Here is a 27,866-nt window from a genome sequence, read left to right as displayed (position 1 = left end):
AGCCAGGCTCAATATTCTTGTTTGACCTTTGACCTATTAGAGTTAAAGGTTTTTATTGACGGGATTTCAGATTTTTTGAATTATAAGGTATAAAATATTATATATATATTAGTGTGAATGATATTTGAACAAACCATTTAGTAAAAACCTTCAGAATAGAGACAGGAATAAAAGTGTAAAGTGTGAAGTATGAAAATGCTGCTGAAGTGGAAAAATAAGATATGTATTGGACTTAAAATCTACCTTAAAAGTTGTGCGTTTGGATGTTTTCTGTCCACTAGTGTGTGACAAGGCTTTGGCTGTAGTGTCTGGTCTTCTCATGCGTTCAGCACTGTATCACAGTGACAGAGTTTATAAAGGACCTGCAAACCTGAGCCCGAAGAACAACCCAGAAACCCAGCAGTGATGTGAGGAGGACAGGTGCAGAAGCACTGGTTCATTACTGACGGTGTACTCACTGAAGCGGACGCTCTTCTCACAGTGATAGTATCCATCTGCACTCTTCTTCTTCAGCATGGAGCACAGGTCTACTCTACACACACACTCCTCACCAAACACACGGCCCTCCAACTCTGAGAACAGCGCCAGATCCAGCTTCCTAATGCCCTGCACACACACACACACACACACACACACACACACACACACACACACACACACACACACAGAAGAACACTCCATTATTGCTTTAATACTTCAGGTCTCATTCAGAGGAAACACTGAATAATATGAACACTGTTTAAGCGAAAAGGGTAAGAGTAAGATGTCAAACTTAAAGAGAGACTGCAGTATGATAAGATTAATCACACACACACACACACACACACACCTGTCTGCGTAGTTTAGGAGCTCGAGAGAGTTTGAGAAACGTCAGATGAGGTTTGAATGCTCTGTCATCTCCAGAAGCGATGCCCCGCTCCTCAAATGCCTTCCTGATGCTCTCTGGGTGGAGAGAAACACAGAGACAGATGCATCCTGGGATAGGCGCTGGGATCTAAACCCTGTGCTGGTGTACTGATCAGCCAGTATTAGATCCTCTCACATCAGTCTGGTCACATCTACACCTGACTTCAGTTTGATTTGGTAAATGATGAGTATGTTGTGAAAGCTGCAGACTGTTCTCTCTCTTTAACCTGTGTCTAAAGGACGTATCTGTCGGTTTGAGACTGGTCCATCTGAAGCGTGAACACAGACACAGAGCGGATGAGGAGCGCTGTACCTGCCATGAGCGTGAGAGTGCTCAGATGCTCTCCCGCCGCGATCGGAACGAAAGCCACTTCCTGTTTAAAGTGTGCGACTCCAGCGAAGGGCAGGACCAGCCTGCGGCCCCCCAGCAGAGCGTTCAGAGGAGACTCCAGCTCTGAGAGTGTAGACGCAGCACTGCACACACACACACACACACACACACACACACACACACAGTCAATAATAACTGCTGTGCTGCGAGAGGAGCACACATGCAGCTCTCACACACCTCACGTCAGTTTCTCTGAAGACAATAAAACCACAAGATGTTACTCTACGCTTGTTTTAACTGGGGTTCGAGATCTGCATGTAGAGTACTTCAAGAACAGAGATTAACCACACAAGACAGAGGAATTATTATAATAGCACTTTTATTATAAACTATTACTGAACTGAACTAACGTTGAAGTGACTCGAGCTGAAACAGTCTTTCACAGATACGGTCTATATTTGCAGCTTGGAATTGATTCCAGAGGCATTTTTATTATTACACTATCATCAATGTTTCTGTGTTGTAGTTTTTGAAGTCAAATACTTGAACCAATCACAAAGAGCGAGCAGTAGTCATGCATGTACACTAAACAGTCTATCACTTAAACCAGAGCTAATCAAGAGTGCTGTGATTGTGAAATCAGCCTCGTCAAATCAGTGTAGAAATGATTCTGGCTACAGACAAAGCAAACTTAGATGCATTTCTAAATTAGTTTGTTGCTTTTTATGGATTAGAAAACCAAGGCTTCACGTAGTTTATTCCAGTAGCATGAAAAACAGAGCGGTTATTTCTACTAGGAATAAATGAATGTGTGTGATCAGTAATACTGTGTAACACTACAAGCCAGCTGTGAGTGTGTGTGTGGCGTGCGTGTGTCTCGGTGTATGTGTGTGTGTGTGAGTGTGTGTGTTTGTGTGTGTGTGTGTGTGTGTGTGTGTGTGATCTCACAGATCCAGCTGCTCCTGTGTGCTCAGGTGAGTCACCAGTAGAGTGATGTGTAGTGTGTCCACAGGTATCAGCGCTCGAGACAGACGACTATCCTTCTCCAGCAGCAGCTTCTGCACACCCTGCACCGCCTGCTTGATCTGACACACACACACACACACACACACACACACACACACACACTACTGAATGAATCAAGTGCATTTGAACAAATCAATGATTCAATGATTCATTCTTAAAGACAGCCACTGCATTGCATTCTGAAGGGATGGATTCAAAACACTTTTTAAAACCGTAATCACGTAGCATTATTTATGCAACTTTAACAGCAGTGTCAACACTTCTTAATCTTGCTGTGCAAAGATAGATTCAGCTTATATGTGTCTTATTGGTAACAGCCTATAGTGAAAAACTGCTATGTGTTTCTGTGACTGCTGTGAACTGACCGAGACACCAGCACACTAACAATCCGCTCGATATCGTCTCGTTATCTGTTCTGAGATATCATTTGTTTTCAGCAGCCGTCCTGTGAGAGACCGTCTCCGTCTCCGGCTCGTACCTCTGGGTTCGTGATCGGCACAGAGACAAAGTAGTTTGGCCGAGCCGTCTCCTTCTTCTTCTTCTTCTCACCGTCTTCCTCAGTCTCCACTCGAGCGCCGTCTCCTCTCTTACGCTTCTTCTTCACGCTCGAGTCTGCGCTGGAGACTGAAACACAGAAAGAAAAGAACTTCCCCTCATTCACTGAAAATAACCAGAGAGAAACGCTATCTCTAGATGACCAGTCTGATGGACCCTCGTCACGTTCAGGAAGCCATCACAGCTGGGAAACAGACACCAACACAAATATCTCTTTTGTGCATCTCACAAAATCCATGATAGTATTTCTGACTTTCCAAAAGAGGGAAAACACATTTGATATGTGCTGAATGTGTGTTACTGGCTCAGCCACTGTATTAGAAACACTAGCTAGTGTTCTGTGATTTAATGTCAGTGTAATATAACACACAGTATGTTGTTAGAAATGCACATTGATTCCTCGGCTGGCCACCAAACACCCTCGCTCTCTCACCCAGAAGAGACCAGGCTAGCTACAGGAGTGTGTGGATCTACTCACAGCCCAGCTCCTTCCAGACCTCGGTGCTGGAGAAGGGAAGCTCGTCCATCAGGCTGCTGGCGCTCTCCACCTCCTTCTGCTTCTGCTTCTGGCCTGCTGCTCTCTTCGGCTCTTTCTTTGCTTTTTTGACCTTCTTGACTGCCACAAAGAAAAGAAAGACATTTAATGAGGACAGAAAAGCAACACGGCTTGTGCTTGGTGATAGATGACCTTCACAGATGTTTGCTTTATGCCTGTAGATAACAAGCAGCTGCAGGTTTTACTTCGGATATCGAACCCCAACCAAACACTGTTGTGCTGAAACAGCACACACACCTGATGATTCCCAAAGATCTCTTGAATTCATTCATTCTGCATTCACAGCACAAAACATGCTTTCCCAGAACGCAGCTGCTCGCATATTTAGTCTGGCTGGCGTTTTCTTAAAGTTGTATGATTGCACAGAAGCAGTCATCAGAAGCACAGGTGTATTTGTAGCAATAGACAATACTCTGTATGAGTCAAAATGATCCATTTTAATGACAAAATCATTAGGATATTAAGTAAAGATCATGTTCCATGAAGATATTTTGTAAATTTCCCACCCTAAATATATAAAAAATGTATTATCAATAGTAATGTGCATTGCTAAGAACTTCATTTGAACAACTTTAAAGATGATTTTCTCAATATTTTGATTTTTTTGCTCCCTCAAATTCCAGATTTTCAAATAGTTGTATCTCAGACAAATGCTGTCCTACTAACAAACCAGACATCAGTGGAGAGATGATTTATTCAGCTTCAGATGGTGAAATGTTAAAAAAGACCCTAATGACTGGTTTTGTGCACCAGGGACACATACTGTTACACTTAGCATTGATTTTCCTCCAGACCAAGACCCAATCAGCAAGTTTGTTTGTGTTCAGTGGATCTGACGTCACACCTTCACAAAAAATCACCAACACACACGTGGTTTATAGACACACCAAGAGCTCAAAAATTAAGAAAACACATTTATGTGTCAAGATATTATTTGCATGTCTCACCCTTGGTAGTGTTGATCTGTTGTGTAGTGCTCTGTTCTTGTCGTGTGGACACAGAGTTGTTGTTGATCTCCTCCATGGTGTGTTTCTGATCTATGGCATGCAGTGGACTCCCACAGCAGTATCTCTGAGCTCGGACACACAGCTTCAGCTTGACCTGAGCACACTGGAGATCTGCGGTACACCGCCGAGCCGCGCGCGCTAGAGCTCCCGCCAACAGCGCGTGGCAGCGGATCATGTCCACACTAACTACCCGGGTGTTTCTGGACAGTCCGCTGCACACTGAGATGGGAGTTAATGTTGTATGTGTTTGTTAAGTGTGTAAATAAACTCTTGGTCTTACTGTCCCGGCTCGGTTTCCCTCGTCAGGCGTTTTTCTGCATTCACTGCAGGATCAGCTTTCATGTTAAAAACAGACCGAGCACAACACGACACACATGTTACGGGCACTCAGAGGGGACACGCGGTGCTCGACGAGAAAGCGTTTAAAAAAACACCGGCAGGAAACATTCGGACATAATTCATTCGCTCTCGTGTAGTTTCAAACCTTTTTTTAATGGAACACAAAACAAAGATGCTCAGGGACTTTACTATCGCATTCTAAATACATAGACCTTAATGGAGCTGGTCCCCAGCATGTCTTTCAGTAATTCACTAATTAGGAGGTGTGTCCCACGTACTGTTGTCCATATAATGTTTATTAAAATATGAAGATCTACCAGTGACTATAAACTTGATCGAATGATGTCTCATGCACTGTTTTCCAGGTCTTCTGATGCACTGTGTAAGAAACTTTAGGTCATGATTCTCTGAAACTCTTCCCTAAACTAACTCGGACTTCTGCATATTCAAACTTCATGCATCAAGACACTGTTTATGATCCTAAAAATATAAATATTATTTAAGCAAAATGTAAGTTCAAAATGAGTTCAGTGTGTGTGTGTACATATAAATATATAAGAAATGATTCCCTTTTCAAATAAGCTTTCATATTTATGACAATATATTTCATGGAAATTAATACGCATGCATATATTGGATTTGCATATGAGGAACAACAAAAGAGAACAAGCAGAAAAGAGAAAGTTGAAGCTCTTCTGCGTATTCATTGAGTGTTGCGGTGTGTTGGATGCTGTGAAGGCCTCAGTGAGTGTGTCTCGACTCTGTGGAGTGGTTCTTCTCACTTGGACAGACGCTGGGAGAAAGGCCGAGTGTGTAAGCGAGCACACACACACACACACACACACACACTGTTCAGATGGCACAGGTGTTGTCTGCCGTGCTGTGGAGAGGCAGGTCTTGGCTGTGTTCTGCTTCTTTGTATTGTGTAACATCAGACCGCTGCTTGTGTTTCAGCCCGCCGAGTAGCAACAAACCTGTGTGAAGGAAGAACCTGATCTCCGACCCGTTCGTCCAGGTGATTATACCCACGGTTTGTTCCCTGAGAGCGTTTGAGGTGAGCCGGTCATGAGTGTTAAACGGGGTCAGGGCTTCAGTTACACACTATTCTCTCTTATCAGTGTACTGCTCACTGTTTAACAGAGCAAGAAAACCTTCTTCACTTCCAGCTACCAGTGTAATTACAAAGCTCTGGTTGCACGGCTGGCATTTTGTCAGAGCTGCGTTGAGCAAATATTTAAGGAATGGCTGGCTCGTCATCTGACTCCTGCCAAACACACTACCACACACTGTCTGGCCTTTATTCACAGATCATCAGTCTGTAGTTCTGGGGAAATAACCCGGATGATTTACTCTTCTTATCTCTTTCAAAAATTTCATCACAATTCTGTGTACTTGATTTTGTTTCTCTGAAAACAAAAGGAGAGTTTTTTTAATAATCTGCTCATCTCCATGAATGTAAATATTAATCTTTCAGGTCTTCTGAAGTCCCGCGGTAACTGTGTGTGTCTTCTCCATGCTTCTACTTCTCTATGTTGATTTGTGTGTCCTTTCTAGGAGCTTGACAGACATGACTGTTGTAAACTCTCGTGGTATGGAAAGAGCAGCCTGAACATTAAGCCAAGTTTCTTCTTTTGTGCTCCATTGAAGTCGTTATGAGTCTATATCAGTCCATACATTTTTATTATACTTTAAGTTGAAGTTGTTTTAGTACATTAAGTTAAAGTTAAGTATTGTAACATGTTGCATTTTAAGTAACAAAAATGTTTTGTAATGCTTTTCATTTTAGTTATCTAAATATAGAAATATTACCACATACTGTATGCCCTAGTATTAATAAAAATAATACAAAATATTGATAATAAATTATTCTAATTATAAATATTTAAAATATATATATTTATTACCACATCCCCTAATATTAATGAACCTCTACCCCTGCTGTTTTGTTAGTAATCGTGGTTCTTCCTGAGTCAGTGGTGTGATGGCTAAAGGTGTGTGACTAAGGCCAAGTTTAGCTTAAGGAGGCTTTGAAAGCATCAGAGTCACTGTATCCATCACAAATCCCCTTTACTTGAGCTGTGTCCACAGGCATTGGTCAGCTCTCAGCTATTAATACCCTGCAGGTGCTGTATAGCCCAGTGTGCTCCGAAGCGGTGAGCCGGACTGTGTTTAGCTGGAGATCTGTGTCCAGGTGGAGGACGGTCATCTCTTCTGAAGTCTGTCCAGTCATGCTCTGGGCTTCCAGCAGGAGCATCAGATCTCACAGGAGGAAGGAGAAGCTCTAACTGCGGAAGAAGAGCTGTTTCAGGATAATCGACTTCTTCCAGGTCATCTCTTCATCTCAGAGGTACACGCTCTGCTCATGTGCTCCTGCTGCTCTCTGGAAGGTTAGAAATCTACACAAAATATGAGTACATCAGCCCTAAATCTCTCTTCTCTCTTTCTCTCCTTAAATCACACTAAATGTGGATGGATTATGACCATATCTTCTTCTGGACATCTGATCATCATCCGGTGAGAGGCCAGTTTTGTTCTGACACACACACACACACACACACACACACACTTCTTAGCTGTCCATCGTGTTCGATGATAACGCTTGCTCCGGGGATAGGGATGGGGGGTGGGGGTTCAGCAACCTTGCCGCTGGTGCCACTTCTCATGGGCGTAAAGTCCGATCCTTGATCCGCACACTCGACCGCAGATGGAGCAGGGGAAACCAGATACCAGGGGGGTACCAGCCGCCCGTTGGTGTCTCTTGATTCGCCTCATGGATCGTTGGTCTTGGTTGGTTTGGTGTATTTGAGAGACCGCAGCAGCACAGGTGGCCTGCCAGGCTGATCGGTCAAGTGCCAGAGATTCTAGCTTCGTGAGGGGGATGTTTGCCCGCTTAAGGAGGTCCCTGGTATAGTCCTTAAAACGACGCTTTTGCCCTCCAGCGGAACGTTTCGCACCCACTAGTTGACTGTAAAGGACTTGGCGGGGCAGGCGATGTTCAGGCATGCGTATGGTGTGCCCTATCCAACGCAGATGTTTTCTGGCCACAGCAGCTTCCATACAGATTGAGTTGGTGTTGCTGAGGATGACTGTATGGGGGATTCGATCTTTCCAGGACAAGCTGAGGATTTTTTGTAAGCAGCGAATATGGAAGGCCTCTAGGTGGATGATGTGCTGGCGGTATGAGGTCCACGACTCTGCCCCATAAAGAAGAGTGGAGAGACATACCGCATTGTAAACAGCAACCTTGGTACTGACCTTCAGGTTACGATTTTCAAAAACCCTGCTGCGTAAGCGTCCAAAAGATGATGAGGCTTTATTTATCCGAGTGTGTATTTCTGTGTCAAGGGAGCTGCTTGAGGACAGAGTGGAGCCGAGGTAGGTGAAGTGGTCCACTGATTTAAGTGGAACACCATTTATGTGAAAACTGGGGGGTGTGGGAACGGGGGTGGTGAGATGGAACATGACCTCGGTTTTTTGAGTGTTAACCTGTAGGCCGAAAGATTGGTACAGACTGGATATGGTGTTAAGGGCGTACTGCATAGAGTCTGGGCTGTGGGCTAAGACTGCACAGTCATCAGCATACTGAAGCTCACAGATCTGGCGGGTCTTTGTCTTTGTGTGAGCTTGAAGCCGACGAATGTTGAAGAGGCTTCCGTCAAGTCGGTATTCCACATGGACACCGTCTTCATGTCCCAGGACACGGTGGAAAAGGCAGGTGATGGCAGAGAGGAGGATGTTAAAGAGCATCGGAGCCAGGACACAGCCTTGCTTCACCCCAACGTTTACCCCGAAAGACTCTGATTGGAGTTCTCCCATGAGGACTCTGGCTTGCATCCCGTCATGCAGCTGCTGTAGGATGCTGAGAAACTTGGGTGGTACCCCAATTTTGGATAGGTATTTCCAGAGCAACTCACGGTTGATGGTGTCAAAGGCTTTGCTGAGATCGATGAAGGCTACGTAAAGGTCTTTGTGATGCTCTCGACTCTTCTCCAGCAGCTGCCTCAAGACAAAAACCATGTCTGTTGTGGATCTGGTCTTCCGGAAGCCACACTGCGTTTCCGGAAGCACAGCTTCCGAGATGTGCTCAACCAGTCTGCTGAGCATGATCTTGGCCAGTACTTTCCCTGCGATGGAGAGGAGAGATATCCCACGGCTGTTGCCACAGACTGCTCGGTCTCCTTTCTGCTTGTATATGACAACAATGTTAGCATCCTTCCAGTCCTGTGGGAGGGTCCCATGTTCCCAGATGTTTTGAATCAGGAGGTGCAGGCGACGCGTGAGGGTGTATCCTCCATGTTTGAAAACCTCTGCAGGGATTCCATCGGGTCCAGCGCTTTTGTTGTTTTTCAGACCTGAAATAGCTTGCCGGAGTTCTGAGAAAAGTGGTGGAGTATCCAGGTGCATGGTTGGTGGCAAGTCTGGCAAATTATCCAGGATGTGTTGGTCAACAGGGTTGGTGTGGTTGAAGAGATTCTCAAAATGATTTACCCAACGGGCAAGAATCTCGTGGCGGTCCTTGAAGAGCGTGGACCCCTCAGCTGATCGGACTGGAGCAATCACCCGCTTCCTGGGGCCGTACAATGCTTTTATGGCATCGTAAAAGCCTTGAGTGTTATTGCAGTCTGCCAGGTTTTGGATTTCGTGCGCCTTTTTCACCCACCAGATGTTCTCCATAGTCCGAAGGGCTCGCTGGGTTTCTGCTCTTACAGCAGTGAAGGTGGCTTTATGGGTAGGAGATCCAGGGCAGGACAAGAGAGCTTTATGGGCTTCGTGCTTGGTTTTAAGAAGTGACTGTATCTCAGCTGAGTTGCAGTCAAACCAGTCCTGGTGATGTTTCCTTGATTGGCCAAGCGCCTCTGAAGCATCGTTATGAATAGCCTGGCGTAGAGCTGGCCAATCAGCTGATTCCTCCGGGATCATGTTGAGGTTTTCAGCAAGGAGCCGTCGGAGGTTGTCTTTGATGGTGAGGTTGTTCAACGCTGTGCAGTTTAGTTTCTTGTTTGGGGCTCGCCTCGGAACACGAGGTTGACACACAAACACACACACACACACACACACACACACACACACACACACACAGCAGTATAGAGTTTAGACACACATCAGTTTATCGTAAAACCTTCTGGTCTGTGGGCTTCTTCCTAAATGCGTAAAAACTTATGCCAAGTGCTGTTGTTATTGCTGTAAAAGTCTGTCTGTACGGTCGCAGTGGTGTTCTGCTTGTGGAATAACAAAATGTGTGTTGAAAGGTTTGAACAGGTCTAAAGTCCGTGTGAACTGAAAGTTGTAATTGACTTTACTTCAGGGCTTGATTTGTTTATTAACTTGCGTGGATTAATTGTTCACCACAAGACTAGTAATGTGCACAGAGTAAATTTAGATTTCATGTGAACTTTATATAAGATACAGTACACAAATAGATAGATAGATAGATAGATAGATAGATAGATAGATAGATAGATAGATAGATAGATAGATAGATAGATAGATAGATAGATAGATAGATACTTCAGGGCTCAGCTGAATACTGAGCTGTGGAATATTCTTGAAAACTGTGAGGTTGGTTTTCCTCTCGTGTGGCTCTGAACATATCCACTAGTGAGCGCTGTTCCTCTTCAAGTCCTCAGTCTTGGTTCCTTTTGTCCCAGTTTTGTAGTCAACATCCTTATTATAAACTACTCTCCGAGCCCTCCAATAGAAGACGAGAATCCCGGACAGACAGCGACTCCCACCAATGACGTCCCGAGCTCGATCTCCGCCAGCCAATCAGCGACGCGGAGGCGGGCTCGAGCGCTCTCTCGGAGGGGAGGATTCGCGTGTTTCACTACCTTGGCTTTTCTCCCAGAAATATCTCGGTGTGGGAATTTCAATTTTACATTTCTGAGGCTGTCGGAGGCTTTTTAACCGGAGACCACATCCTCAAAGTTTCGCCGAGCGCGTCCAGACTGAGAAAGGTACGGCGATTATGGCTGTTTTTAACCACATCAGCAGTGTTTGTGTTTATTTGCTGTAACGTTAGGTGATTCCGCACGGAGCTGACTGAGGAGAACTTATCATGTGCCGTTAGTCTGATGCCATGCCTTTCAAAACATAACGTCAATAGTGTAATATTAACATTTGATACTCGATGCTGTGTTTGGAAGGCCACTCTGAATATGATCCGTGTCTTCAATGAATCGTGTAATGATGATTTACAGTCTGTCGGTATGGTGCTGTTGGGAAATGTCGTTGACCCACCAAATCCGTTGTATGTAACGTTACCGTTACAGTGACCGTGTGCCCTGCGGATGTAATATGGACTCTCTCTCTCTCTCGGTAACCGTGTCAGATGCCATATGGCGTCTTTATGTAACGCTATATTCTCCAGTCGTGATGTTGACGCTGATGGCTGCTGTCTGTCTCAGCTGGACGGGATGCTCGTCTCATCGGCGCATGTCCAACAGACCGGGGCCGTGATAATCGTGTTAACGGTGTTTCTGCGTGCCGTTGAAATTCAGCGGCACGTGCCCTAAATGCAGTGCGTTGCCCGCGTGGATGGCGCGCGCTCACAGCCCTTTGGTCTGGTGGCGTTTTTAATGTGCGCGACGCGACGCCATCGCAAGCGTTTCTTGACGCCCGACCTTCAGTCCAGATGTGCTCATTCTACATCGCACTCCGCGGGCGACGTGACGAAATCTTCCGCGTTCTGATTTATTCGCTTTACATTAAAAAAAGCCTCGAAGTCAAGACTTATTTTTCTCTCTACACTACAAATGTATCTGCTGAAAGGCGATTAGTAATATTTAAACCCGTTTGAATTGCGTTTCCGCGCGAAATGACTGAGGTGTTTATTTAATACTGAAGACTTACTCTGTTTAAAGCCGTATATTTTAGTTGTATATTAGTAAAAACATTTAAAGATAGTGTCTGTAGAATTTTGCCAGACACTATGGACAACTTGCAATTTATGTTTTTTTTTAAGGCCAATCATAATTTTTTGCTTAAACCTATAGTTTGTTCCATCAAAAGCACAGTTCCCTGTCTTCATTTACTCGCCCTCATGTTGTCCCAAACCTGTATGAGATTATTTCTTCTGCAGAACACTAAAGAAGATATTTTGATGAATGTTTAGTTCTTGTCCACTGTGGAAGTCAATGGGTGCCGTCAGCTGTTTGGTTACACACATTCTTCAGAATATCTTCTTCTATGTTTAACAGAAGAAACTCACACCGGTTTGGAACAACAGGGAGATGATGACAGAAATGGCATTTTTGTGAGAACTTGTCATTTTAAGTCCAGTGGTTTTTGTCAGCTGAAGCCCTCTGATCTACAATATTCTGTCGATCTTAAGTGCTCTGTCCACAGTCAGTGATGCGAGCGTGCTCTCAGTGCTGTATGAACACACTGATCGAGAGCACCGCTTCAGTCGACTTGTGTTTTCCTGTGTCAACCACACTGTGCTGATTTCTAGTACTGTCTAATGTATGTATGCATATCAACATGCATGTGATGGAGGAGCAAATATTAGCATTTGTGAGTGTGTGTGTGTGTGTGCTAATATTTGACAAGCAGCAGTCACTGAAAGAGTCACTCGGTTTCATTCCCATTCAACTGTCTTAGGATTTCAGGGCTTGTTTTGACAGTAGATCATGTGAACGGCGTGACCCCTCCCCGCTGCGGCGCGAGCGCTGGAGAGATTAGCTGGTGATGAGGGTCAGGTTTTAGGTGGAGTATACATCTCTATTGGATGAGCTGTGAGTGTTTTACTTCCAATTGGATGGTTTTCCTCTGGTTGCTGAGTCCAGCAGTGTAACTTTATCCTGACCATCTGTCAGATCTACACACACACACACACACACACAGCGGAGAAGCATCAGAATAATCTTGACATGTTGTTTGTTGATCATCTTTGCGGGTGTGTTGTGAGATTAGAGATAGCATGTGCTGTGATTTAAGTGTCAAGGTAATTGTCTCTGTTTTTGTGTGTTAGATTATGTTCTGAATGTCTGAACAAAGGGAATTATCTTATGCGACCCGTGTACAGTTGCTGTATATAACAGTGCTGTATGTAATTCCAGTGCATTTCATTTGATCTGCTTCAGGTTGTTGTTGCCGCTCTTATTGCTCCGTTAAACATCTCTGAGAGAGATGCTGCCTTGTTTAGGTCTCCCACATCTCATCCTGTGACACGTACAAATGTCCAGATTCATCCACATCACTAAAGCTGTGGTATCATCATGTAAAAAATCAAGCATTTCAGGTTTGGAGAAATGTAGCACTGCATCAGTGTCTCATCAATGGATGGAAGTGTTATCATGGATTATAGACTCTGTGTTTGAGTTGGCCGTGCTCCAGCAGCGAGGCCTGGTCGTGTCAGGAGCTGGAGTGGTGGGTGTTTGTTGTCTGGTGTTGGTGTGGTCCTCAGGGTCTCTGGGGGGAGTTTCAGCAGTGAGTTGTTTTTCTGACGCTCCCCGTGGGACTGCTGTCTCTGAGTTACAGCTGGTATCATCCTTTCACTAATCATTAGCTTGATAGTGTTCACCGCGCTGCTGTGATACACACCTGTTCACACAGGCACAAACATCACAATCTAGAGCCCTGTGGTTTACCGATGAAGTTTGCTGTGTTGAGTGTCATAGAATTCAGCATAATCTCTACGCTTCATGAAATGGCAGTGTGTTCTAGTGTGATGATTAAAGCACCGCTGTGTAAATGTGAAGTCTGTGTTGTGAGTGTTTGCTCTACTGAAGATACTGAAACAGGTGACACTTGCCTGTGTCTCAATACACACTGAACAAAATTATAAAAACAACACTTGTTTTTTGCCCCCATTTTTCATGAGCTGAACTCAAAGATCGAAGACTTTTTTCTATGTCCACAAAAGGCCTATTTCTCTCAAATCTTGTTCACAAATCTGTCTAAATCTGTGTTAGTGAGCACTTCTCCTTCCACCTCACAGGTGTGGCATATCAAGATGCTGATTAGACGGTGTGATTATTACACAGGTGTGCAGTTTTATCACACAGCACAATGCCACAGATGTTGCAGGTTTAAATCCAGCGATGTTAAAATAGACAGCAGAGAACTTCTGAAAGGTACAGCTAGGGCTGCATGATTAATTGAATGTGATTGTGATGCACATCTCGTCAGTAAATCTGTGATCAGTAGTAAATCTCCAGCACGTGCTTTCAGATGGAGCAGCATTTACTACACAGAGCTGTAGAAAAATACCACATTTAATAACGTTTTTACCCTAAACTCACTTCATAACATCAGTCGAGTCCTTCTGTGATGATGTGGCTTCTTACACAGAATAAGGCATGAACAGATTTCAGAATATCAAAGCAGTGATAATGTCGATTAGCCTTGCAATATTATATAATTTATTATAATAAAAATGTAATTTAGATTAATCATGCAGCCCTGGCTACAACACATTTTATAAAGCACCATTATTGTTTAAACTCTGATAAATGTATTACTTAAGATTTATCAATTCAACTGACTAGACATCTTTTTTTTAATGGTTACAATTTATTTAAACCTCTAAAATCTGAGTAAATAATAATGGAAAAAAAAAACTAGCAAGGAGTTTAGTGTGAAAGGTTTCATAGTGGCAGAATGAAGCATGATTCTTCAGGTGTGGTTGTCCTCTTTAAATCTTCTGCCTGCTCTCTTCACTGAAGCGCTCAGCTGTTGTGGTGTGAATGGGGACAGGTCTGAGGGGGTGCTTCCTGTTGGAGCGCTGATTCTGGGGCATGCTGGGACAGCGATTGCTTAACCACCCGGAAGAGATGTGGGAATAACTGAGAGCTACTGGGTCTCAGAGATCGTGCAGCATGACTTCAGTCCACTTCAGTCTGAACACAGTGGCGCAGGGTCTCTGCTTCTGGTTATGGGCAGTTACTGGTCAATTAGATTACTGCAGCAGCGTCCAGTAAACTGTTTGTGAGAGATGAGCCATGCCCAGCTCACTCATCCACAGTGAGACCGTACCAGAGCAGATCAGCTGTTCTTTCAGACTGAATAGAAGGAGAGCAGAGGAACGACTCAGGGTTTGGCCTGTTCCCAAGCGTAGTTAAAAACAGCTTATCTGCAGGACGCCAATTTGGAGAGCCAACCTTTCACCTGAAGCCCGAGAGAAGAAGTGATTTGGATCAAATGTGCTGCTCTTCAGATCCCAGTGCTTGATATCAGCTGAAAGCACTGCTGAATCCTGTCGTGTTCACTAGTCATTCACACAAAACCTTCATTAGTTAAGTACAGTTACAGTCCCCTCGTTACCAACACACTTCAACAGTTTGCACAGGTGATTCCAACAAACCTTTTCAAACCGCATCACAACAGAGCCTGTGTGGGTAACTCCAGCTCTACCTTTAGTGTTGCTTTGGTTCTCTGTGTCTGCAGCGGGACTGTGTGTAGAAGCTCAGTCTTCAGTATGCTAACCGCTAACTCCTTCTGTGTTGTGCATTCTGTATGAGCTGGTTTCTTCTGCCCTGACTCCGCCCACAGTGAGATCTTCACAACTTCATAAATTATGAAACCTAACTATATTCGGCAGAAGTAAAAAGCTATAAACTCTTTACTTCTATTAAGACTTGTATGGCTCAAAGAGAGGAAGGGAGGAAGAGCACACACACTTCACCTTCGGACAGTTTAATTTCACTCCACCCATGTGACTGTTGCACCTGAGGACTATAGGCTTATTCTGCAGCATTCTGATGGGTCGTGTGTCATATAAACACCTGCTAAAATCTCACAAAGAGTAGTCTGGGCTTTCATGACCCTTTAATATAATGTAAATACTGTCTCTTACTGAAATGTAGTAGAATCCTATGAGAGATGCACTTTAATTAAAAAAATCCACATTGGTTTATACATGTTTTGATCTACGGCGGGTGTCATTATTTCAATGATGTCAAATTGTTGTGCTCTGTGAGCTACTGGTGCTATCTGTTGTTAACTTTACCTCAACACAACTCCAAATACTGATACGATTACACATTGTGCACCTTTCGGTTTTAATGTTCAGTCACTGTTCATCACTGTTTCCCAAGTGATAAGAGGAGAAAAGACTGACAAGATGCCTGTGGATGAATAAACCTTCCACTTTAGCCCTGATGTCTACTGAAAGAGCTTCCAGGTGCTGATGGATATAACCAAAGGTTGTGCCTCTAAAGAGCCCTGGATACTGAGTGAAGTCCACGCTGAGATCCTGCCAGGTCTGCTGTTTGTGCTCTCTCAGTAGCTGTGCGCAGAACAAACACACATCTTCCCATTCTTTCCTCCTCCTCTTATTTCTCCATTGGTGATGTCCCAGAACTACTTCATCATAGTGCGCTTCCTGCGGTCTGATCAGGGTCTCCTTCATCACAGTGAATGCTAAAGGGCTGAGGGTGATGTACGGTGTGCTGGCCGGGGCTGAACGAGAGAGACGAGTGGACTGAACTGACACACACATCAATGAGGAGGGAAGTTGTGGCCTAATGGTTAGAGGGTTGGACTCCCAATCAAAGGGTTGTGGGTTCTAGTCTCGGGCCGGCAGGAATTGTGGGTGGGGGGAGTGCATGTACAGTTCTCTCTCCACCTTCAATACCACGACTTAGGTGCCCTTGAGCAAGGCATCGAACCCCCAACTGCTCCCCGGGCGCCGCAGCATAAATGGCTGCCCACTGCTCCGGATGTGTGTTCACAGTGTGTGTGTGTGTGTGTGTTCACTGCTCTGTGTGTGTGCATTTCGAATGGGTTAAATGCAGAGCACAAATTCTGAGTATGGGTCACTATACTTGGCTGAATGTCACGTCACATTTTTTCACTGGTCATAACAGGACACTGTGCTGCGCTTCATTTACTGTTTATTTGGTTGAACAGTTCCACCTAATGATTTCTGAATAAATAATAAAGTCGAAGTCTGGAGCTTCTGTTCAGCGCTGCAGAATAAAGTCAGAGAAGAGAAAGTGTTGTGTAGTGACATGTGTCGAGGGTTAGTTGTCAGTGTTGTGTGGTGATGAGTGTTGTGAAGGAATCATAGAGTCGAGGCCTGTTCACACCAGACTAATATTCAGTGCTAAACACATACACTAACATTCAACTGAACGTCTGTGGCCCATCATACAGATGATATTAGTGGTTCACTGCTGTGTGTGTGTGTGTGTGTGTGCAAGGCTGTTATAACGTGCTTGACATCTATGATATTTCAGTTATTGGCATCAGCCAGCATGTTTTATTCTGAAAGCACTGAGAGCCAAATGAATGATTTCACTGAGAGCAGATATCCATCAAGCAGATCTCTGAATATCTTTGGCCGGTCCAGCTGTGAGCCGCCTGAAGTGTTTGTAGACTATATGAAGAACAAACATGTGCGACGCTGTGATTGTGTGCAGATTGACCGAGAGATGAATGAGAAGAGCGGAGCACATTCAGAGCAGAGGAAACAGCACCTGTGTGTGTGTGTGTGTGTGTGTGTGTGTGTGATCTACATGAACAGCTTTATATTGCTCTTCCTCTCTCTAATCACAAAAAAAGTTATGCCTCGTTTCGTTTGATCTAGTGTAATATTTTCCTGCACCGTTTGTCTCACCCAGACGCTGGGAATCAGTGCTGAAACCTGTTATTACCTGGGCCCCGGTGCTATCAGTACTGGAGAAATGAAGAAAACACACACATTTATTAAAGCTGTAGACATTATCTTCCAAATTCTCTCCTCAGAGTCGCCAGATGTTTCTATCTGCAATAATGTTCAGATGTTTACCTATGATTAATATTTGCTATTCACTTCTGTTTCATTAAGATAGAAGAGAAACCTAAACACTTATTATTAAGATCATTTTATATTTGATTGGGATTTTGGCTTCTAAGGATTATAAAAAAGAAGATAAGAGGTAAAACTATAAAAACGAGCCGTGTTTAGTCTAGCGCAGCTTCCTTCTCTTAACAGCGGTGCATATTGGTTCCTCCCTAAAACCCAAACTTAACGTCAGAATCAGCAGAATCGTAACCATCGTAACCATCGTTTAGACCATCGTAAAAGACGTCTTTACTGTTGCTGAATTGTGGGACGTGTTTGATCATCAAACGTTGAAAGCACGATGAAAGAAATGTTGTGTTATTTTTTTTTTTCAATTAGGTTTTAATAATTTTAGTAGTAGTACATACATTCTGCTGAACAAATGTTATTTGTTATATGTCTTCTGTAATGTGTCTAAATTAATCCAGACTTTTATTTTGATGGGTTGCCGTTAATCCCTTTATAAATCTGTGTGCATATCATACTCAAATACTCATGAAGTGACCGTCAGAGCAGTTCTGGAGATGTTGTTCGTGTGTTTATGTCCTCGTTTAATGAGATGACAGAACAAAACCCTCCCAATAGCTACCCAAAACTAGCACATTAGCATTTCGAGGTGGGATCCCCATTAAAAATCATGTTGGGGGGGAATAAAATAGATGTTTTTGGCTGGGTTCCCCTGGTCAAATTGATCAAATCCAGGGGCTAAATGTCACATTATCAGGGTCACTTTAACCCACGGCAATAGTGACCCACGGACAATCTACACAAAATCTATTTTAAAATCCCAGGCGATTCATTGCCGATTTTGAAAGTGATTTTGTGTAGCTTGTCTGTGAACTACGGCTCTGTGTAGTAAATGCCAACCAGTGTTGACAAGTGTTTGGTTGGTTTTTGTGTCCTCGGGTTGAAGCGACCCCAATACCAATAATGTGATATTTAGCCCTTGCCAAAAACATATATTTTAACCCCGGGATGCACTTTTTATTGGGGAACCTCCTGGAAACACGACTGGGCTAGTTTTGGACTAGTTTTGAGAAGCAGCTGGGCATTTCTTGTTGTGAAAATCTGGCAACCCTGATCTGAACACATGGAGATGTATTTGCTCATGGGACGTTTTTCCCTCGTTGACAAATGTCTGTATGTCTTAATTAGGAACGGCTGGCTGATGAACAAACCTGAGCCCTAGTAGTTGTAGATTTGATAATGTTTGCCGTGTGGAGGTTTGAGCACACTGAATCTCCCTGTGGTGTATCAGATGTGTTTCTGTCATCTCTGATCTCTGTGCTCTTCCTCATTCACATCTTCATCATGTCACGCCCTGACTGCAACAGATGAAGATGAGAAACACTTCAAACCCTGATGGAGATCAGTCTGAGACGGTGTGCATCTGGACTGATGGAGTTCCTCAGGCTCGTGTTGTTGTGTTTGAGTGTTCCAGTCCTCTGGACCCTCGTGTGTCCCGCTCGGATGGGTGGGAATAACATGATGTCATATCAGACACGAGTTACATCCAGAGAGCTGGAAGTGTTCGGTGGGTGATCTCACGCTGGAGCAGCTCGAGAAAGCATTGTGTGTGTGTGTGTGTGTGTGTGTGTGTGTGTGTGTGCGAGCGTGCGTCATTGATCAGCTCAAGATGTCCAGCTGTCATCTGCAGTCCTGAATGAAACGCCTCTCTCTAAACCTCACTGTGCAGAAGAGAAAGTGAGGAGGTTAAAATCTCCAGAACACAAGTCCTCGAACACGGAAAGCATCAGACGTTTTTCTGGTCTTTGGATCTAAGCCCAGTTTAATAATGTTTCCCCATAAAGATAAGTGTGTGCTCATGTGTTCTGCTCTGTGCTTTGAGACAACACTTCTTGTGTTTCCTCTGGGATATTAGATGGATTTTTCCTCACTGAGCTCATTGCAGTGTCATTTTCGGGTCACTCTCCTGGGAAAAAAGTCATCTTCCTGTTTTTTTTTTTTTTCTTTTTTCTCGGCCATGATGCTTATAAAAGCTGTCTACATGGTCCGCTAACGAGGATTAGGAACATAATCCAGATCAAACTACATTCAGTGCTCTTCATAGGTTAAGTTCTGTCTCCTGAAGTGAGTGTAGCTCCGCCCACGACACGCCTCCAGGAGCTCGACTGATATCAGACAGGAGCACCTCAGACTCATACTCTATAGATACTCAGCATTAACACCAGACTGTGTAAATGTGTGATGTAATGCAGTGATTCTCCTGATGGCAGCACGTGTTTGATCGTGAAGCACACTGTTTCTCTGTGTAATAATGCGCTGATGAGCTGACACCAGGACACACACACACACAGACGTACGCGTGGCCGCTCGCTCCTCAGCGCTCTTACACAGCCCCGACTGAAGAATGGCTGGTGAATCCAGGCTGCATGTTTAAAGGCATCATGAATAATTCAGTACTCGCTGGAGTGGAGTGTATTCAGGGATGTTTCCAGTTTATTTAAAACTCTTAAATGAGGGCAATTTGTTCCAGCCCAGCGGGTGCGATCGTGCAGAGTCTGTGTGTGTGTGTGTGTGTGTGTGTGTGTCCTCTCGCTGTGACCTTCTTTTATTGCTGCTGAGTTGACATGACACAAACTGCATGCGTAACCAGGAACTGCACGTCTCCATAGCAACCCTGAGCCCCGGCAACTGGAAGGGGCAGCAGGCGAGGAACAAATAAAAGGAAAGACATGAGAAACAGTTTGTGTCAGATCAGTCAAACAGTGACTTCGAGTCCAAACATGCTGTTCAGATCTGCAGCTGGTGACCAGTGAGAGGACACTGGAGATGGAGGCAACTGTTTGAGGTTAACATATCTTAATGGATTTGTTTCTTACAAACAACAAGCTTTTGGCTTCATATAATGTCCAGTTTTGCAAAGAAATAAGGTACTGCACCTTTAAGACTTCTGTATTTAAATGAGCTGTGTCATTATTCGCTAACCTCTGTGCACCTCTGTTTTTCTTAAAGTCAAAACAACGTCAACTAACCAAAGCAGGTTCCTGTAAAACATCAGCCTGTCTGCTGACATCATGAGACATCAATATTAGCCAATAATAGCACAGTCTGCTTCTATAATCCAGTCAAATCCTGACGGATGAGCCCGTCAATACTGTTAGAGTTTGTGAATGTCTTGTGTGAGCCGGTCCACACACTCCTGTGATCTCACACACACACACACACACACACACACACACACACACACACACACACACACACACACACTAGTGATCGTGGTTATGAATGACCAGAAACACACTCACTCTCACAGCACAGAATACAGTTAATGTGCTCACATTGCTCTCTCCAGTGTCCTGCAGCCCGAGTTTATTTCCTCATGACTGCTGACCCAAACCATCTGTCCCCGGTGTGTGTGTGTGTGTGTGTGTGTGTGTTTATGCACTGGAATCACATTTTGCAGTTAAAAGCAACTGTAAACCCATTACAGTAACTTGATTTAGGGCAGGCTGAATCTGTTACTCTGTGACTGTGTGTGTGTGTGTGTGTGTGTGAAATGCTCATCACTGGTTCTTTTGATAATTTAATCAAATATGCTGCAATGCACTCTCTGAGGAATTCATGGGATCTGTTAACACAACTTAAACCTGAATAAATAAATGGTTGGAATTGAAAAAGCCAAGACTTTTTTAGCATGTAGTGAGGTTGTGAGTGTTGGTTTATAGCTGTGTGTGTGTGTGTGTGTGTGTGTGTGACAGAGGAGTCTCTCAGGTGACTTTGATCACGTCTGGCTCTGTTCCCGTCACAAGACTCAGGTTTAGTGTAGGGCTGAACACTAAAACAGCACTCTACTCTACTAATAATCAGAGAACACATGTAACTCAGTGAGTGTAGCTTTATGATTCCTCATGTTTAACGTCAGATTGAGAAGAGAGCAGTTCAACATTCCTCTCTGAGATCTGTCAACCATCAGAGCTGTGTCTCTGGGTTATGTGTCACTCTTAACGCTCTGTCTGTGCATTATTACACAGATATATATATATATGTATATGTGTGTAACCATTCAAACAGATAAGGTTATAAACCTTTAAATATGAGGTCCTTTAATGCAAGAATTAGTAAAGAAGAGATGGTAATATCAATTAACAAATGTTGTGAATTCTTTCCTATTATTTTATTACAAGCTCGTGGAGTGTGTAAGTCTGATCTGAAAGGCCTGAGTGATATTTGAGAGATCCAGTGCTCATGAGCTCATCCAGCAGTGCTCTCTGATGTGTGTTTGATCACGTGTGGAGACTGGGACTCGTGTGTGCTCACACACACACACGAGATCCAGTGCTTTAGATGTCATTCAGAGAGATCCACACAATAGATGCTAAAGCAGGACACCTGCACACACACACACACACACACACACTGATAAACATTAGAAGAGGGCTGGGCAGTATGGCTTGAAATATTGCCACAACAGTTTTCCATATCTATACTGATCACAATATTGATTTATCATTACTAGAGAAGGAAATGTGTTCTGCATGTTTGTTAGTCCTTGAGAACTGGTTTGTTCAGTTTAACTCCACTGAGTAACATCCCTTTTAACTGAAGAACATATAACTCTCTTTACTTTCCCACATTCTGTTTTCCATTTGATTTATTTAATTATTGAATTCTTTAATACAAAGTTATTCAAAATTATGTATAATGAGATATTAATAAATAATTAAATACATAGCAATTGAATCAATGTTTTACATTTATATTTATTCATTTAGCAGACGCTTTTATCCAAAGTGACTTACAGATGAAGACCGTGGAAGCAATCAAAAACAACAAAAAGAGCAATGATATATAAGTGCTATAACAAGTCTCAGTTAGGCTAACACAGTACACGTAGCATGGGATTTTAACTAATATAATAAATAAAAAGAAAACAGAATAAAAAAAATAAAGGAATAGAGCAAGCAAGTTAGAGGTCTTTACACATACACACACACACATACATATACAATTGCATAATAAATGAAAAGAAAATAGAATACAAAAATATTTTAGTGAGTGTTAAAGTTAGAGGTTCAAATAAAGATGGAAGAGATGTGTTTTAAGCCGATTCTTGAAGACGGCTAAGGACTCTGCTGCTCGGATTGAATTGGGGAGGTCATTCCACTAGGAGGAACATTTCATTTAAAAGTCTGTAAAAGTGACTTTGTGCTTCTTTGGGATGGCACAATCAAGCGACGTTCACTTGCAGAACGCAAGCTTCTAGAGGCACATAAGTCTAAAGTAACGAATTTATGTAAATGGGTGCAGAGCCAGTGGTAGTTTTGTAGGCAAACATCAATGCCTTGAACTTTATGCGAGCAGCTATTGAAAGCCAGTGCAAATTGATAAACAGAGGTGTGACGTGTATTCTTTTTGGCTCATTAAAAATTAATCTTGCTGCCGCGTTCTGAATTAATTGTAAAGGTTTGATACAATTGTCTGGAAGACCTGCCAAGAGGGAATTGCAATAGTCCAGCCTGGACAGAACAAGAGCTTGAACAAGGAGTTGTGCAGCATGTTCAGAAAGAAAGGGCTTGATCTTCTTGATGTTGAATAAAGCAAATCTGCAGGATCGGACAGTTTTATCAATGTGGTCTGAGAAAGTCAGCTGATCATCAATCATAACTCCAAGGCTTCTAGCTGTTTTTGAAGGAGTTATGGTTGATGTGCCTAACTTGATGGTGAAATTGATGGTAGATTTGAGTGTCATCAGCATTGCAGTGCTATGAAAAGCCATGTTTCTGAATGACAGAACCTAATGATGCCATGTAGACAGAGAAGAGAAGTGGTCCAAGAACTGAGCCCTGAGGCACCCCAGTAGTTAGATGTTGAGACTTGGACACCTCACCTCTCCAAGATACTTTGAAGGACCTATCTGATAGGTGAGACTCAAACCATTGAAGTGTTGTTCCCGAGATCCCCTTTGCCAGTAGGGTTGATAGGAGGATCTGGTGGTTAACCGTGTCAAAAGCAGTGGACAGATCAAGCAGGATAAGTACTGAAGATTTGGATTCTGCTCTTGCCAGTCTTAGAGCTTCAACAACTGAGAGCAAGGCCGTCTCAGTTAAATGTCCACTTCTGAAGCCAGATTGGTTGCTGTCAAGGAGGTTGTTGTGTGTGAGAAAAGCAGAGTCTTGGTTGAACACAGCTCGTTCTAGTGTTTTTGCAATGAAAGGAAGAAGAGAAACTGGTCTGTAGTTCTCTAAAAGAGATGGGTTGAGGTTGGGTTTGTTAAGTAGTGGAGTTATACGTGCCTGTCTCAATGATGAGGAAAACACCAGTGTGGAGGGATGTGTTGATGATGTGAGTGAGAGCAGGTACATGTTTTAAAATGTAATCAAATGAAAACACAATTTACAACAAAACAGTGTTTTTTTTTCTTCTCAAATAAGATGCACTGGAACAGTTTAAATGATAAAATATGATATGGATGAAAGGTATCATGATTTAATGAAATCAATTCTTTAAAAATAATACTAAAAGTATACTTGTGTTGTGATGTTCATGTGTTCATACAGTGAGCCGAGCGTCTCACACGTGTGTTTGAGTAGAAGACCTCGCTCCTCCACACACGCACACGCACACACACACACACACACACACACACACACACACACACACACACACACACACTGCTGCTGCTGCGGAGTTTATTTCTGCTGTTAGATTACTGCATCCAGAGTCAGAAGAGCCAGAGTGTATCAGTATATGATCACGTTGATCTGCTGGTATTGCTAAATGACATCAGACTCATGTTTGTGTGTGTGTGTGTGTGTGTGTGTTTGAGATGGACGGGCTTCATGTGCCTCCCGATCCTGATCAGTTTTGACAGCTTGTGTTGATTGTCATCTGCAAGCTTTGCAATTTGGGGATTAGTGTGTTAGCCCACACACACACACAGACGGGATCTGATTTATGTTTCTGTCGCTGGCTGCCCATCCTCAGTAGACCTGCTCCAGACACATCTCTGGTCATTATCAGTGTGGAGAACAGTTGTGCTGCACAGTATTCTTCTGGACATTGATGCAGTTTATTTTTCTGACTCTGTGATCAATCAAAAGTTCAAAAGAACAGCTTTTGTAACATTACTGGCACTTTTGATCAGTTGAATGTGTCCTTGATTTATAATAGTATCAGTTTCTTTAAAACGAAATCCTCAAAACTCTCAGTAGAGTGTGTGTGTGTGTGTGTGTGTTGGATGATGATGTCACACACCGGCGTGTGTGTTTGCTGTGCTGGTGTCAGTGGTTTTCCCCTGGACGAGGGTCAGCTGGACGTCTCTCTGCTGTGTGATCTCAATCTCCCAGAATTCCTCCAGCTCCTCTGTTTCAGCCCTGGCTCACGAGTGTCCTGAGGTGTGTGTGCAGCACATCTTACTCTTAACCACACACCACACAGTGAACAGATCTCGTGTCCCAGGACGCTCCTGATGTGTGTGTGTGTGTGTGTGTTTGAGTGTGGCTGATGTCATCGAGCTGACAGCTGATTGGTCCTTCAGTGGATCGTGGGGCATCTCGTGAGCGCTGTGGAGAGTGTTTGTTCAGCTTCACACACACACACACAAACACACACACACACACACACACACACACACACACACACACACACTAACCCTGTGTTTGCTCATGGTGGGGTCTGATGGCTCACTTTATTCATCATGAAACGGTGCTTTGATGCTTTTATTCTTCTCTCACGGTCTCAGACTCACATGACGAGATGACAGAGATGATATTAGAGTTACAATAATGATTACTCATAAATTCAAATTAAAATGAATAGCTGCTGCAATTGTGAATGTGAAGATATAAACTTTTATATCTTTAGTTATTTATGTTTTAATAAAACTGGATTCTGGATTCTTCTTTTATGGTTAAATTATCGAACCATATTTATTTTTACGTCTTGACGTTTACAGTCGTGTGTTTATGAAATAAAGCATGTGAACAATATTATAGCATCTGTTTTTTATTATTAGTTACTGAAAGGTAAATGTCATGACATTGTTTGTGGTTTAGTTCATCAGGAAGTTTGATGTCAGAAGATGAGTTCTTTAAAGACTGGTGTGTGTGTGTGTGTGTGTGTGTGTGTGTCAGTGTGCTAGACTTGCTCATAGTGAATGTTAATGGTGAACTAATGAGATTGTAAAGTGATACCTATGGGTCTTAATAGTTCTCTTGCACTTTAATCTGTGCAAAACGTTTAACTTGAGATATTTTTCTGTATTGCTTTATTTTATTTAAATGATCAGTTATTTTTGTTATTATATTTTGAGGACTTTAACTAAATATGAATACTGTGATGATAGTGTTTACGGTGATAAAAGCGTGAGCAGTTAATCAGAACAGGAAACTGTAATCTGGTCGTATCCCTGCAGTGTGCTGGCCGTGATGACCACAGAGGTGAGCTCAGACGGTGAGGTGAAGAAGGACGAGGAGAAGACTCCTGAAGATCAGCAGCAGACACACACACCTGCTGAAGCAGCACAGGTACAGCTGACCTCACTCCTCACGCTGCTCTCTGATTGGCTGTTCACACCCGCTCAGAGCTGATCTACAGGACGCCGTCACATGACTCCGTCTGATGAGTTTTGGCTTTGGGCATTGGGTATAAACCATAGTCAGAGCTGTCAGGACATTTACTGGATTAAACTGATTAATGAAGGCAGCATTTCTAACAAGAGTTTAGAATAATAACTTTTTAACCTTGAAAGCTTGCTTGTTTTCTTAATGGATTTATTCAAACATACAGGAAATATTGAAGAACAGGTTAAATGAAAATCGAATGAATATTTAAGAAAAGAGTGTAAACACTGCTTGATTTCTGTAAGTCTGATGTTTGATCCTGTGAGAGGAAGTGATGATAGGCTCTCTGACACATGAATATATATATTAATTAATTAAGATAATAACAGGAGACAAAGTAAAGTTTTGCTGACCGCTCAACAGAAGACGGTGTAGATTGTGATTGAAGAGTTGTTCTGGGTTGATCAAGTCCAGTATTGTGTGTTTCCTCGTGAGCAGGAGAAGAGCGCGAGCGTCGAGGCCGAGAGCGGTCAGGAAGCGTGTGTGTCCAGTCCTCCTGCTGCCGGCGGACAGAAGAAGGAGAAGACCATCTCACGCTTCCTGCCTCCATGGCTTAAACGCCAGAAGTCACAGAGCCAGGACAAGCTCAGTGATCAGGAGAGTGTGGAGCTGAAGCAGGAGCAGACGGACGGAGGAGGAGAGCAGACAGAGGAGAAGAGAGAGGAGGAGGCGGAGGAGAAGAAGAGAGAGGAGGAGACGTCTGTCGGCAGCGCTGACACACAGGTGAGACCAACACGGAGGAATACGTCTGTAGATACACATTAGGGGTGGCACGGTTCAACTTTTTCACGGTTCTAGTGTCACGGTTTCGGTACAGTTCAGTATGTGCTTTGTTTATGGAAAAACTATACTTTCAAATAAAAATAATGAGGCATGGGTTTGTGCACTTTGGATGAACGCATGCACAATTCTTTTCACTGCACGCGTGAGCTCCTTTAGCCTTTAAATGTTTAAACTGACAAAGCTTAAATGAGTTTAGTTTAAACACATATTAACGTGTGCTGTTTCAGCTCCAGGTGATGACGGAATAAATGGCACCTCATATTCCAGAATACGGCGTTCACATTGAATAAGAGTGAATGATTTGTCCAGGGATTTATTTTATTTGAATTTTTCTCTCTTCACTGTTGTTGTAATGTCTGGGAATCCAGAATGCGCATGCATCAACAGAAACCCAGTTTGTTTTAGGTGTTATTCATAGCAAACCATATTACAGATGCTTTGTCAGAACCATGTGGGGTGAACCGTTTTTTTTTCAGCGAATCGTGCCACCCCTAATACACACTACCAGCGTGCAGTCGTCCAGCCATCATCCCCTCAGATAAACTGATCAGATCAGGTCACATGACAGACTCCTGATGAATAAACACTTCAGCCCAAACCCACAGCATCCGCCCAGTGACATCATGCAGCAGGGGAAAACACCAGAGCACACGTGTGTTAATCTAGTGTGTGTGTGTGTGTGTGTGTGTGTGTGCAGCCCGTCAGAGAGGAGAAGGAGGGCGAGTCGGAGCTGAAGGAGGAACAGGCAGTGATCCCGCACGAGGCCAGTGTGCTGTCAGCACTCAAACTCAACAAGAAGATGAAGATGGTGGTGTGTCACGTGACCCTGCTGGACGGCAGCCTGTTCTCCTGTGAGCTGGAGGTGAGACACGTCTGAGCACGTTCATCATGAGGGGAGGGAGGCTGAATCACATCACGGTCTGATCCTGGTTCATGTGTTTCACTGCGGTTTGTTTTCTGATCGTTCAGGATGATCTGTGTGTGATGGCTGGATTTGTGTCTGTATATAGTC

The 27,866-nt window shown here is 43.5% G+C and overlaps 2 protein-coding genes and 1 long non-coding RNA gene across 16 annotated transcripts in view; 2 read left to right on the top strand and 1 right to left on the bottom strand.

Moving 5' to 3' along the window:
• Positions 1–4,930, bottom strand: part of LOC127938213 (A-kinase anchor protein 7) — a 28,386-nt gene extending 23,456 nt beyond the window's left edge. The window contains exons 1-8 of one of the 5 annotated variants that reach the window (XM_052534680.1): positions 4,322–4,866; positions 3,297–3,434; positions 2,742–2,887; positions 2,186–2,322; positions 1,220–1,380; positions 830–942; positions 459–606; positions 285–331 (exon numbers count right to left, since the gene is read on the bottom strand). In XM_052534680.1, coding sequence (XP_052390640.1) covers positions 318–331; positions 459–606; positions 830–942; positions 1,220–1,380; positions 2,186–2,322; positions 2,742–2,887; positions 3,297–3,434; positions 4,322–4,556 — 1,092 coding nt within the window. In that variant the 5' untranslated portion in view covers positions 4,557–4,866 and the 3' untranslated portion in view covers positions 285–317. Of the gene's footprint in view, positions 1–284; positions 332–458; positions 607–829; positions 943–1,219; positions 1,381–2,185; positions 2,323–2,741; positions 2,888–3,296; positions 3,435–4,321 lie in introns of those variants that run through there. The other 4 variants (XM_052534677.1, XM_052534679.1, XM_052534678.1 and 1 more) reach the window with 4 other exon arrangements.
• A 433-nt stretch (positions 4,931–5,363) lies between these two features.
• LOC127938217 (uncharacterized) lies at positions 5,364–7,065 on the top strand. Its single transcript, XR_008148647.1, has 3 exons — positions 5,364–5,533; positions 5,675–5,774; positions 6,844–7,065. It is a non-coding gene; the product is annotated as an uncharacterized LOC127938217 (long non-coding RNA).
• Positions 7,066–10,505: 3,440 nt separating this feature from the next.
• Positions 10,506–27,866, top strand: part of LOC127938207 (band 4.1-like protein 2) — a 59,919-nt gene continuing 42,558 nt past the window's right edge. For all 10 annotated transcript variants that reach the window (XM_052534665.1, XM_052534663.1, XM_052534662.1 and 7 more), the window contains exons 1-4: positions 10,506–10,674; positions 25,864–25,975; positions 26,510–26,794; positions 27,552–27,716. In XM_052534665.1, coding sequence (XP_052390625.1) covers positions 25,877–25,975; positions 26,510–26,794; positions 27,552–27,716 — 549 coding nt within the window. In that variant the 5' untranslated portion in view covers positions 10,506–10,674; positions 25,864–25,876. The remainder of the gene's footprint in view (positions 10,675–25,863; positions 25,976–26,509; positions 26,795–27,551; positions 27,717–27,866) is intronic.

This window comes from Carassius gibelio, chromosome A20 (genome assembly GCF_023724105.1).
Source record: "Carassius gibelio isolate Cgi1373 ecotype wild population from Czech Republic chromosome A20, carGib1.2-hapl.c, whole genome shotgun sequence".
Taxonomy (NCBI): Eukaryota; Metazoa; Chordata; class Actinopteri; order Cypriniformes; family Cyprinidae; genus Carassius; species Carassius gibelio.
The sequence above is the reverse complement of the archived record's forward strand: the minus strand, read 5'-3'. Positions and strand labels throughout refer to the sequence as shown.